The 13,888-nt window shown below is 36.4% G+C and overlaps 1 protein-coding gene across 1 annotated transcript; it reads right to left on the bottom strand.

Moving 5' to 3' along the window:
- Positions 1-7,667: 7,667 nt before the first annotated feature.
- On the bottom strand, positions 7,668-10,481 carry LOC306663784 (zinc finger CCCH domain-containing protein 14-like). The gene has a single exon (XM_079144342.1). The coding sequence runs from the start codon at positions 9,981-9,983 to the stop codon at positions 8,631-8,633; it is 1,353 nt and encodes a 450-aa protein (XP_079000468.1). The 5' UTR covers positions 9,984-10,481; the 3' UTR covers positions 7,668-8,630.
- Positions 10,482-13,888: the final 3,407 nt, after the last annotated feature.

The following is a 13,888-nucleotide window of genomic DNA, read 5'->3' on the forward strand; positions in this document are numbered from 1 at the left end:
TGGTAGCTCCAGTCCCCAAGGAACCTAGCAGAGGAGGGTGGCTCAGTGAGGGAGTCCCTTGCAAGGCCAGGATCCTCATCCCAGGCGGTAAATCCAGACCCCTGGGAATGTCACAGAGGAGGGCTGCCCAGTCCAGGCGGCAGTTCAGGACCAAAGGGAACTTCTTGGAGGAGATATGCCCAGTGAAACTTCCACACCGGGTGAGTCTTCCCCGCTGGGCAAGGCTTTCCCACCAGGGCAGTAGAACCAGAGACACAGGCCCAGACAGGACCTGCCGCAGTCTGTAGTCTAGTCCCCCTTTGGCTGACCATCAGTCAACAAGTGGGAGCGCCTGTGCCCACTGACAGGGAATATACCCCACCTGAAGGCCACCACCCCTAGAGGGGCAGCTTCCTTGTGGAACACCACGTTATCAAGTTCCTCCAAGACTTCAGGCTACTGAAGGCTAAGAGGCGAGTTATTGAAAATCTACAGGGACAATAGTAGTCAATAGAGGAAATCTGCAATACCTCAGAGTTTCACTACTAGAAGGATAGATACCTCAGTAATATGAGAAAACAAGGGAAGAAAATGTCCTAAACAAACCTAGATGCTACAGCAATAAAATCCAATGACACCATGGCAGAAGAAATGTCAGAAAGGGAGTTCAGAATGTACATAATTAAAATGATCAGAGAAGCAAACGATGAGATGAAAGAGCAAATGCAGGCTTTGAATGATTGCACTATTCAACAGTTAAAAGAGCAAATGCAGGAAGCAAAAGATCATTTCAATAAAGAGTTAGAGATATTGAAACAAAAAAACAAACAGAAATCCTTGAAATGAAGGAAACAATGAACCAAATTAAAAACTCCATAGAAAGCATAACCAATACAATAGAACACAAGAAACACAGAACCTCAGACATTGAAAATAAAATATTTAACCTTGAAAACAAAGTTCACCAGAGAGGATGGTAAGAAATCATGAACAGAATCTACAAGAATTAAGGGATATCATGAAAAGGCCAAATTAAAGATTTATATTGGGATTGAGGAAGGCACAGAGAAACAAACCAAAGGAATGAAGAAACAATTCAATGAAATAATATCAGAAAATTTCTCAAATCAGAAGAATGGAATGGAAAATCAAGTACAAGAGGCTTATAGGACTCCAAAAATACAAAATTAAAATAGACCCACACCAAGGCACATTATGATGCAAATATCTAACATACAAAATAAAGACAGAATTTTAAAGTCTGCAAGAAAAAAAATCAAATTACATTCAGGGGGAAACTAATAAGGATATCAGCAGATTTTTTAACCCAGACACTAAAAGCTAGAAGGGCCTGGAACAACATTTTCAAGCTCTGAAAGAAAACGGATGCCAACCAAGGATCTTATACCCAGCAAAACTTACCTTCAGATTTGACAATGAAATAAAATCCGTCCATGATAAACAAAAGCTAAAAGAATTTACAAAAAGAAAGCCAGTGCTATAGAACATTCTCAGCAAAATATTCCATGAGGTAGAGATGAATAACAACGATGTAAATCAGCAAAGGGAAGAATGGTAGTACCCTAAAGGAACAGCCAAATAAAGGAGAAACCAAATCGTTAAAAAAAAAAAAAAAAAAAAAAATGAGCCAAATGACGGGAAATACAAATCATATCTCAATAATAACCCTGAATGTTAATGACCTGAACTCATCAATCAAAAGATATAGACTAGCAGATTGGATTAAAAAGAAAGATCCAACAATATGCTGCCTGAAAGAGACTTACCTCATAGAAAGAGATACACACAGTCTAAAGGTGAAAGGATGGAAAAAAATATACCATGCACATGGACACAGCACAAAATGAGGATGTATCTATAGTCATATCAGATAATGTGGACTTCAAGCCAAAGTTAGTCAGAAGGGATAAAGAAGGACATTTCATACTGCTTAAGGGAAGCATCAATCAGCAAGACATAACAATCATAAATATCTATGCCCCAAACAGTGGCTCATCCATGTATGTCAAACAAATCCTTCTCAATTCCAGAAATCAAATAGACCACAACACTATAATACCAGGTGATTTTAACACACATCTCTTGCCATTGGACAGATCAGCCAAACAAAAATTGAACAAAGAAAACATAGATCTCAATAACACAATCAATAATTTAGACTTAACTGACATATATAGAATACACCATCCAACAAAGAGTGAATACACTTTCTTCTCAGCAGCACATGGATCCTTCTCTAAAATAGAGCAAATTTTATGCCACAAAGCTAATGTTAGCAAATACAAGATTACAGATACTACTTTGTATTCTATCAGATCATAATAAATTGAAGTTAGAAATAAACGACAGAGTAAAAAACAGAAACTACTCCAACACCTGGAGATTAAATAATATGCTAATATATGATGAATGGATAACAGAAGACATTAGGAAGGAAATTTAAAAATTCTTAGAAGTAAACGAGAACAAAGACACATCATATCAAAATCTATGGGACACTATGAAAGCAGTACTTAGAGGAAAATTTATTTCATGGAGCACATTCAATTAAAGAAGAAAACATCAATAAAGAAACAACCTAATACTACAGCTCAAAGCCCTAGAAAAAGAAGAACGGAGCAACACCAAAAGTAGTAGAACACAGGAAATAGTTAAAATCAGAGCTGAAATCAATGAAATTGAAACAAAAGAAACAATACAAAAAATTGACAAAATAAATAGTTGGTTCCTTGAAAAAAATAAACAAAATTGATGAACTCTTAGCCACACTAACAAACAGAAGGAGAGAGAAAACTCAAATTACTAAAATTCAGAATGAACAAGGAAATACCACAACAGACATTATTGAAATACAAAACATAATTAGAAGCTATTTTGAAAATCTGTACTCCAACAAAATAGAAAATCTTGAAGACATCAACAGGTTTCTAGAGACATATGAATTACCTAAACTGAACCAGGAAGACATACACAATTTAAAAAGGTCAATTTCAAGTAATGAAATAGAAGTAGTCAACAAAAGCCTACCAACAAAGAAAAGTCTGGAATCAGACGGGTTCTCAGCCGAGTTCTACAAAACCTTTAAAGAAGAGCTCATTCCAATACTCCTCAAAGTATTCCATGAAGTAGAAGAGGAGGGAACCCTCCCAAACTCATTGTATGAAACCAATATCATCCTGATACCTAAGCCAGACAGAGACACATAGAGGAAAGAAAATTTCAGACCAATATCCTTAATGAACATTGATGCAAAAATTCTCAACAAAATCTTAACAAATTGTATACGAAAATATATTAAAAAGATAGTGCACCACGATCAAGTATGTTTCATCCCAGGGATGCAAGGTTGGTTCAACATCAGGAAATCAATAAATGTCATTCACCATATCAACAGAATTAAAGTCAAGAATCACATGATTATTTCAATAGATGCAGAAAAAGCATTTGATAAAATACAGCACCCCTTCATGCTCAAAACACTAGAAAAAATAGGGAGAGTGGGAACATTCCTTAATATTGTAAAGGCCATCTACACTAAGCCCATGGCTAATATCATTCTAAATGGTGAAAAACTGAAAGCATTCCCCCTAAAAACTGGAACAAGGCAGGGATGCCCTCTTTCACCACTCTGTTCAACATTGTCCTCGAATCTCTAGCCAGAGCAATTAGACAGACCAATGAAATTAAAGGGATACGAATAGGAAAAGAAGAACTCAAACTATTCCTATTTGCTGATGACATGGTTATATACTTAGAGGAACCTGGAAATTCCACCAGAAAACTCTTAGAACTCATAAGTGAATATAGTAAAGTAGCGGGATATAAGATCAATGCTCATAAGTCTAATGCATTTTTATACATAAGTGATGAATCTTTGGAAAGAATAATCAGGAAAACTACCCCATTCACAATAGCCTCGAAAAAAATAAAATGCTTGGGAATCAATCTAACAAAGGAGGTGAAAGACCTCTACAATGAGAAGTACAGAACACTAAAGAAAGAAATTAAAGTAAACCTTAGAAGATGGAAAGATTTCCCATGTTTTTGGATAGGCAGAATTAATATTGTCAAAATGGCCATACTACCAAAAGTACTATACAGATTCTATGAAATTCCAATTAAAATCCCAATGATGTACCTCACAGAAATAGAACAAGCAATTATGAAATTTATCTGGAAGAATAAGAAACCCAGAATAGCTAAAGCAATCCTTAGCAGGAAGAATGAAACGGGGTATCGCAATACCAGAACACCAACTATACTACAAAGCAATAGTAACAAAGATGGCATGGTATTGGCACCAAATTAGACAGGTAGATCAATGGTACAAAATAGAGGACACAGACACAAACCAAAAAAAAACACCATTTTCTCATTGTAGACAAAGGCGCCAAAAATATGCAATGGAGAAATGATAGCCTCTTCAACAAATGGTGCTGGGAAAACTGGAAATCCATATGTAACAGAATGAAATTAAACCCCTATCTCTGACACTGCACAAAACTCAACTCAAAATGGATCAAAGACCTTGGAATCAGAGCAGAGACCCTTCATCTTATGGAAGAAAAAGTAGGTCTAAATCTTCAACATGTACTTCCTTAACAGGACTCCTGTAGCACAAGAAATAAAAGCAAGAATCAATAACTGGGATAGATTCAAACTAAAAGGCTTTTTCTCAGCAAAGGTAACTATCAGCAATGTGAAGAGAGAGCCTACAGAATGGGAGAAAATCTTTGCTACTCATACTTCAGATAGAGCACTAATTTCCAGAATCTGTAAAGAATTCAAAAAACTTTACACCCAAGAATACAAATCACCCAATCAACAAATGGCTAAGGAAATGAATAGACACTTCGCAGAAGATCTACAAGCAATCAACAGATATATGAAAAAATGTTCAACATCTCTAGTTATAAGAGAAATAAAAATCAAAACTACCCTAAGATTCCATCTCACCCCAATTTGAATGGCGATCATCAAGAATACAAGCAACAATAGGTGTTGGCGAGGATGTGGGGAAAAAGGTACCCTCATACATTGCTGTGGGTCTGCAAATTAGTGTAGTCACTCTGGAAAGCAGTGTGGAGATTCCTTAGAAAACTTGGAATGGAACCACCATTTGATCCAGCTATCCCACTCCTCAGCCTATACCCAAAGGACTTAAAATCAGCATACTGTAGAGATACATCCATATCAATGTTCATAGCTGCTCAATTCACAATAGCCAGATTGTGGAACCAACCTAGATGCCTTTCAATTGATGAATGGATAAAAAAAACTGTGGTATATATATATATATATATATATATATATACACAATGGAATATTACTCAGTCATAAAGAATAATAAAATTATGGCATTTGCAGGCAAATGGATGAAATTGGAGAATATCATGCTAAGTGAGAAAAACCAATTCTAAAAAACCAAAGGACGAATGATCTCACTGATAAGCGGATGATAACACATAGTCGGAGGTGGGAGGAGGGCAAGAATGGAGGAAGGAGGGACTGTATAGAGGGAAAATAGGGGTGGGAGGGATGGGGGAGAAGGAAAATAATAACAGAATGAGTCAAAAACTATTACCCTAGGTAAATATATGATTACACAAATGGTATGCCTCTATCTTATGTACTAAGAGAGAATCAAGATGCATCCCACTTGTTTACAATAAAAATAAATTTAAAAAAATAGTGAGATGAACATCTAGATAAATAAAACATTCATAACCCCAAATAGACAAGATCAAAAAAGAATGTGTCCCTCACACATTATAATTAAAATGACCAACATACATACAGGACTTTAAAATCCTCAAGAGAACGATATCAGATAATATTTAGAGGCAAGCCAATCAGAATTACTTCATTTCAAGCCCTGAAAGAAAATAATTGTCAACCAATATTGCACTATGCAGAAAAATTATCCTGAGAATCAAAGAAGGAAAAATACCTTTTAAGGTAAGCAGAGAGAAAAAGAATCAGTGAGTACTAAGCTGACTCTAAATACATGAAGAAATTCTACACACAGAAGAAATCAACACCAAACCCCAGGACTCACAAATGGACCAATCTCATTTGAAATGTACCTATGAAAATGAGAAAAAGGATCAATTTAAATTTTAAAAATAAATCAAAGTGGCAGGAGTTAATCAACATATCTCCATAACATTGACTGTAAATAACCTCAACTCTTCAATAAAAGACATAGGCTGGCAGAATATATTAAAATACAAGATCCAAGTCTTTATTTATTTTTTGTTTTGTTTTTATTTTTGCAAGAGTCTTACCTTATAGGCAAAGACACAGGTTAAGTGAAAGAATAAAAATAGATACACCATGCAAATATAGCTCTAAAACAAGAGGAGTAGCTAATCTCATATCTCACAAAGCAGACTTTAAACAAAAATTAATCAGAAAAGACAAAGGAAGTCACCATATACTTATAAAGAAAACAATCCAACAAGACTATATAACAATAGCAAATATTTATGCCCCAAACTTTGGGCATCTAACTATATAAAACACACACGAGTTGAATTAAAGACTCAGACATCAGAACAATAATACTGGGTGATATGAACACACATCTTTCACCAATAGGTAGGTCATCCAGGCTTAAACTCAGTAAAGACTCTTCTGATATAAAAAAGGTAACGTATCAAAGGTACTTAATGGACATTAATAGAATTTCTCATTGAACCTTGCCTCAAATCAACAACATCTGATATCACAAAGAAATTCTTAAAAAATACAAAAAAAAATGGATATAATTCATTGCATCTTATCTGAACATAGTAGAATGAAATTTTAATTCAACACCCAAAATAGCTACAGAACTATATTATGTATCAAATATTAAACAATGTACTTTTAAATGATGAATTGTAGAAGAAATCAGAGGAGAAAATTTAAAAATCTGAAAATCAAACAAGAATAGTTATACAACATATCAGAAACTCTGGGACTCCATGAAGGTGTTCTAAAAGGACAATTTATAGCTATGCGTGCCTACATAGTAAAATCACAGATACTAAATAGGAAACCTGATGATTCATTTCAAGACCCTTGATAAAACAACAACAACAACAAAAAAAAACCAGTTCTAAAAGCAGTAGAAAGAAGAATATAATTAAAATCTGAGCCCGCATCAAAGAAATAGACAATAAAAGACAATACAAAGGATCAATGAAAGAGTTTGTTCCTTGAAAACAAAGATGAAAAATCCCCATAGGAAAATTAACCAAAAGGGAAAGATTAATAAAAATAGAGATTAAAAAGGAGATCACCAAAGACATCACAGGAATTCATGGCAAACTCAGTCAACAGCATAGTGAATGGGGGGAAACTGAATTCTTTCTTTTAAAATCTGGAACAAGACAACGGTGTCGTCTCTCAACACTATTCAGTACAGTTCTTTTTAAATTAGTGCATTTACATTATGCACATCATTAGGATTCTTTTTTTTTTATGATCTTAAAATGTTTTTTTTTTAACAGATATGGGTTTATTATTCATCCTTTGAGTATATGACTAAGCAAATCAACTTTTTTTTTTTAACAGATTTAATTTGGTCCTGAAAATGTTTGAGTCAAACTCTTCTGCATTAATTCACTCTTCACTAACCACTTAAGATTTGATTTTTAAAAACACTACTGTACATCAACAAAATCAGTTAACTGTTATTTAATTCTAAAGCATTGGACACGTCTTGCCTTAACAATTTTAAAAACCACACACAAAACTCCATAATAAATACAGTAGGCCAAAAGTTTCATCCTATCTTGCAGTTTACCCATCTGATCTCTGTAATTATATAGTTCTGTCATTTAAAAATATTACTTAAATCTAATTTTTATATTTCAAAAATGATCAGTAGTAACCAAGTGTATTTTCTGTGGAGTTATTTCTGAGAATGTTATTTTTCAGAATGTGGGAATATATATTTATAATCTTGTGTTTGGAAGTTTGTTTTCTCTGACCCTTATGTATATACTTGTAAAAATTTTTGTATAATTTTGTGACAATGTAGTTCCCCAAAAAGTTTATTCAAAAAGTATGTTAATAGTAAATGAAAGCATTTCAAGGACTTACTCATATTTTTTGCAATTGTCATTCCCTTTGCTTTCACGTTTATGCACATCTCACTCCTTTCACAGAAGGCAAGGGACCTAGGGACCATTGTACTAAAGTGGCACTCAGAGGCCTATACCATGCTTTCCAAACTAAATTCTTTAAAAAAAAAAAAAAAAAAAAAAAAAAGCAGACTTGAATGACTATTTAAGCTGCCTCAATACTTCTGGCCACTCCTGTTTTCATGGTGGATTATAAACATCTTTGGGGAAAGTGAAAGCAATTCAGCTTTCAAAATAACAGTATTCCTCGCTACAGCCAAGTGGTCCTAAACCACAGCACCACCACCAACAGTGATGTATGTGCTGAAACTGAAGCAGCAGTGTACAAACATGCCTCAAATGTTTTAATAGAATTTAGCTTTTCCTTAAACTGTCTTTTCATTGTCAAAACAACAAAACACCCAATGTTAAAACTACTTAATAAACTTACAAACTTGAAAAATTAGACACTTCAGATAGACAATAAACTGCATGATCTTCCACCAGTAGGACTGGGTGTCATTCACTGGTCTGAGGTCGAATCCATTTCAAGGCGTGTCTCGGTGGTACAGTAATGGTGGGATGATAGAATGTACAGTCAGGTCTTGTACACTGAGTGTTAAATCTACAGTGTTTTGGATGGTAGGAGGGACATTCCATTTTCTTACAAGCTGGGAAGTAACGGCAGAGCTGACTACTAGAAGATGGTGTTGGTGTTGTAGCTGCTGGTTTTGGAGGCAGTACTGGAATTCTTCTACTCATATGATTAAAGGGACAATCTGGTTTAGTACACTTTGCATCAAATTTACAATTTGGATGAACAAACAAACATTTTTCGGCAAATTTACAATTGGGGAAGGTTTTGCAAGGTGAAATGGGATGATGGTATGCACACTCGTCCCCATTTTTACAAGCAGGCCAGTACTTGCAGCGCTTCAAAAGCTTTTCTGGTTTTTGTACCACACTAAGTTCACTCATCTCAGCTTGACTGATCTGCAGTGTTTCTGCCATTACAGGGTCAATTTGCAGTCGGGATGATAATTGCCTCTGTGGAGTTCCTTGATTTTTTTCTGTGTTATCTCCTTTTGTTTCCTCTTCTTTAATGGGGGAACTTATTTTGGAGGTCCTGCTTTGCCCCTGGACTACTTCTGCTAACAATTCGTCCTGAGAAGTTCGAGTTCTCATCGCAACTGGAAGTGTCTGTTTTTGTGGGACTGCGGAATAGTTAGTTGTTTTTGTTACAGATTCTTGAGCTTCAGATATAGCCTTCAAAATTAGATTCTTGTTGGCTTGTTTAGAAGGTGAAAGAGAAGGTCTCCTTTCAGGCTTTGCTGGCACAGATACACTGCTGGACACACTTCCTGTTCGGGAGCCATAATCATCATCTTCCTCCTCCTCTTCTCCATCGTGATTGAACTTTTTTACTTTAACAACTGAACTCACCACAGGCAACTTTCTCTTCCGGAAGTTTTCATCCTCAATACTCATTTTTTCTGAGTTGTTTCTGAAGAAAGGACCATAAGTCTCTTCTAAACTGTTAAGCACTTCTGGTTCACACAAATGTCCTGTTTCATACACCCGGTTGTTCTGTTCATCAAGTTGCTTGGCAGCATGAATACTGTTCTGCTGCTGTTGAAATGGCAGCCTGTTTAAATGAGCACCACTATCTGCATTTCGACTTGCAGGTGGTCGATAAATTTCAATAGAAGGGCGAGAAGAACCATATGTAAGTGTCACTGTAGGTTTTTTCTGAGATAAGGGATTCTCCTGCACAAAACTGAGGTCTTCATCAATGAGATCATCTGGTTCCGGCTTCATATCAATTACATCTTCAGAGGGTGCTGGCTCCCTCAGAGGTTTCACTGTTGACATTAGTCGGGTCGCAGCTCAGTCATCATAAGTCTGTCTGGCATTAGTGGTTTTCTGCTCCTGTGAGCTTGAAGAAATTCTGGAATCTCTTTTTTCAGGTCTAGTGCTAGAAATGGCAAGGGGAGACACTGCAGCTTCGTGCCTTCTCTCATCTCCCCGACTGAAACTGCTCTTGTTTGAAGGCACGTTATTATCAAAGATGTTGGTATCAGAAGACTTTAGACTAGAGGGTTCCGTTGTAACAGAGCGAAGTTTATCTAATACACCATGAAGCCAACGTAAGCTCCTAATTCTTGCAATTTCCCCTTAATGGCACTCCGGATCTTGCGGCTGATCTCCGTGCCGATCTCCCTGGCTCCGCGGCGGGCGGCGGGGTCAGGACTGCGCAGCACTTCGTTTCCCTGGGGCCCGCTAAGGCTTCCCACCCAGCAGGCCCGCCACCGCCGCCTCCACCGCTGCTCCGCCCCCGGCCGCGCGCTCTGCGTGTGCCCGCCCCAGCGGCCCGGCGACCCCCTGCAGGCTCTAGGATTCATTTTGATCTGATTATAAAAGCTTAGAATATAATTTACTCTAATTCGGTCCCCAGTAATTCCCTTTACTCCCCCCAACTCACTTTCCTCTATTCTTCTGATCTTTCTGCTATTAACTTACAGATTTTTTTTTTAATTAGTACCTTGGGGAGGTAATAGTGAGATTCACTACGGTATATTCATGTATGTACATAGAAAAGTGAGGTCAGATGTATTCCACTGTTCTTTCCTTAACCCATTCCTGCATGCTCCCCTATCAATACCTTTTTTCTACTCCACTGACATTTCTATTTTGATGGAATTCCCCCTTTCTTTATCTTTTTTCTTCTAGTTGGAGCAATCAGGTTTGAGAAGGAAATAAAAGAAATATAAATAGGAGAAGAAGTCAAAGGATCTCTGCTTATGATGTGATCCTGTATCTAGCAGACCAAATAGAACACTCCACCAGAAGACTTCTAGAGCTGATAAATAAATTCAGTAAGGAAGTATGTCATAAAATCAACATACAAAAATCAATAGTTTTCCCTTTTGCCAATAATGAATCTGCTGAGAAACAAAGCAAGAAAACTTATCTACACTAGCCCCTCAAAGAAAGGGAATAAATCTAACAAAGGAGATTAAAGACTAGGAAAAACTTGTATAAGACCAAAGATAGAAATTGAAGAAGATCTTAGAAGATGGAAACCCCCATGTTTGTGGAATAGGCAGATTAATATTGTTAAAATGGCCATACTGCCAAGAGCAATATACAGATTCAATGAAATCCCTATCAAATTTCCAATGACATTCTTCACAAAGATAGTGGTAAAATTCATTTGGAAGAATAAAAGACCCAGAATATACAAAGAAATCCTCAGTAAGAAGATCAGTGCTAAAACCAACACAATTATCTACTTCAAATTCTACTATAGTTCTAGTAACAAAATCAGCATGATGCTTACATGAAAACAGACACATAGAACAACAGTATAAAAGAGATGACACAGAGGAAAACCACAAAGATAAATTCATCTGATTCTTGACAAGGATGCAAAGATCATTCATTGGAAAAAAGATAGTCTTTTTTAACAAATGATGCTGGAAAAAAGTTACCCATAAGTAGCAGAATGAGATTAGATCCTTATCTCTCACCCTGCACAAAAGTTAACTCAAAATGCATCAGACCTAGGAATTACACCAGAAAGTGTGCAACTCCTAGAAGAAAGCATAGGGTCAAACATTCCAACACATACAGGTGCAGGCAATGACTTTCTCTGTAAAACTCAGCAAAGAATACCAAGAATTAGCAAATGAAATGATATCAAACTAAAAACCTTCTCCAAAGCCAGGAAACAGTGATTGTGAAACGAGAGAACATACCGGGAGAAAATATTTGCTAGCTACTCTTTGACAGATGATTATTATCCAGATATAAAATACTCAAATAATAAGACCGCAAATAACCCAATCAGTAAATGGGAAAATGAACTAAGCAAACACTTCTCAAAAGATGAAATGCAAATGGTCAATGAAAATATGAAAATGTTTGAAATCTTTAGCAATTAGGAAAATGCAAATGAAAACTACACTGTGATTTGATCTAACTCCAGTCAGAATGGCAGTCATCAAGAATGCAAACAACAATAACTGCTGGGGAGGATGTGAAGAATAAAAACTAATGTCAATTAGTTCTACCACCATAGAAACCATATTGAGGTTCCCCAAAAGATTACAAATGGAACCACTATCTGACCAAGTTGTACCTCCCCTTGGTATTTATCCTAAAGAAACAAAGTCAGCATGCTAGAGCAATACCTGCATATCCATGTTTTCAGCAGCACACTTCACAAAGTCAACTATGAAATCAGCCTGGGTGTCCATGACAAATGGATTAAGAAACAATTTATCCATAAAGAAATATTAAGTTATATCATTTGCAGGAAAATGGGTGGAAAAGGAGGACTTCATTGTTGAGTGAAATGAGTTACTCAGAAAATTAAGATCTTGTATGTGGGTGCTATAGAAGTTAAAGGAAAAGAAATGTGGCAGGTGATCTCAATGAAAATTGAGGAAAGAGAGTATAAAAAAAGACTAGTGGGAGGAAGGAAAGGAGGTAAAGGGGAAATACAGAGAAATGATGTTAGCCAAATTGTATTGTTATACCATGTTCATGTACAAATATGCAACAATTCCCACCATTGTGTACAACAAAAATACATGAATAAAAATGGGAAAAAATGTTTTCATCTCAGAGAGATGGGAGGAAAGAAGGATAAAGAAGAGGAAAATCAAGGGCAAAAGAAGAGGAAAAAGGATATTCCTACATTATCTTTTGTGATGTTTCGAGTCTTTTAAACCTCACAGGAAAGACCCTTGAGCTCAAACACACTCACCATCTTTTCTGGAAATGGAAAAACAAAGACAAATCTACAGGTAACTGAAAGGAACAGGGTCATGACTTAAAACAGGAGTTATACTATTATTTGTATTTAATAACCAACCTAACATTGACAAGTGTAAATTTCTTCATTCCTCCCTCCTCTTAGTACTTCAACTTAGGGAAAGAAGTCAGAAGTTAGTGTCTGAATGGGAATAGAACAGAAGTCAGTGAAATCAGAACAGACAGCCATGAGGGGCTCTTCAGATGTGGAGTTTACAAGTCCCTGCACAGCATACACACAGGTGGTTTGAAATCAGGTAAGATACTGGTGTGTGAGATATCCTGAGTTAGGGGGTCTCCGTGGTGGGCACAGCCTCAGAGGTAATTCAAGGAAGAACTAAAGAGAATGCTACCGAGAAATCCATCTTCTTTTCTGTGAATCTAGAATGGATAAATTGGGGAAATGAGAATAACTTGGAATGGATTTATTTTTCTGCTTTGTGTTATGAAAGCTAATGGCAGGAGTGTGTTGGAGGAAGGCTCACATTACAGACGAGGGCCCCACAGTCCCAGTCAGGGTCATGCCTCAGTGACCTGAGAATCTTTTTTGTTTTGTGCTTAAATCAACTATCAATTAATGTCCCGGATTATTGTTTCACTAAGTCACCCTGATCTTTTTCAGATGAAGTTAATTCAAAATCCACTAGATGGCAACCATTCCCATTTTTTCCAACACCTACAAGGCTTCAAATATTGGTTGCAACATTTCTATATAGGAATTACATGATCAGTACATAGGACCTTAGTCCCTGACTCTGTGGACTTCATGATGCATAATCCCTCTGAAAACTCAATGTCATCCACTCAGTTTTTTAAAAAATAGTGAAAACAAAAATGAAAAATCCCCATAGCAAAACTAACCAAAAGGGAAAATACCAAGATTAATAAAATTAGAGATTAAAAAAGAGAGATCACTAAAGACAACACAGAAATCCAGTACCCAGGGATGCTTTACCACT

The sequence above is a fragment of the Sciurus vulgaris genome, assembly GCF_902686455.1.
Source record: "Sciurus vulgaris genome assembly, chromosome: 6".
Lineage (NCBI taxonomy): Eukaryota > Metazoa > Chordata > Mammalia > Rodentia > Sciuridae > Sciurus > Sciurus vulgaris.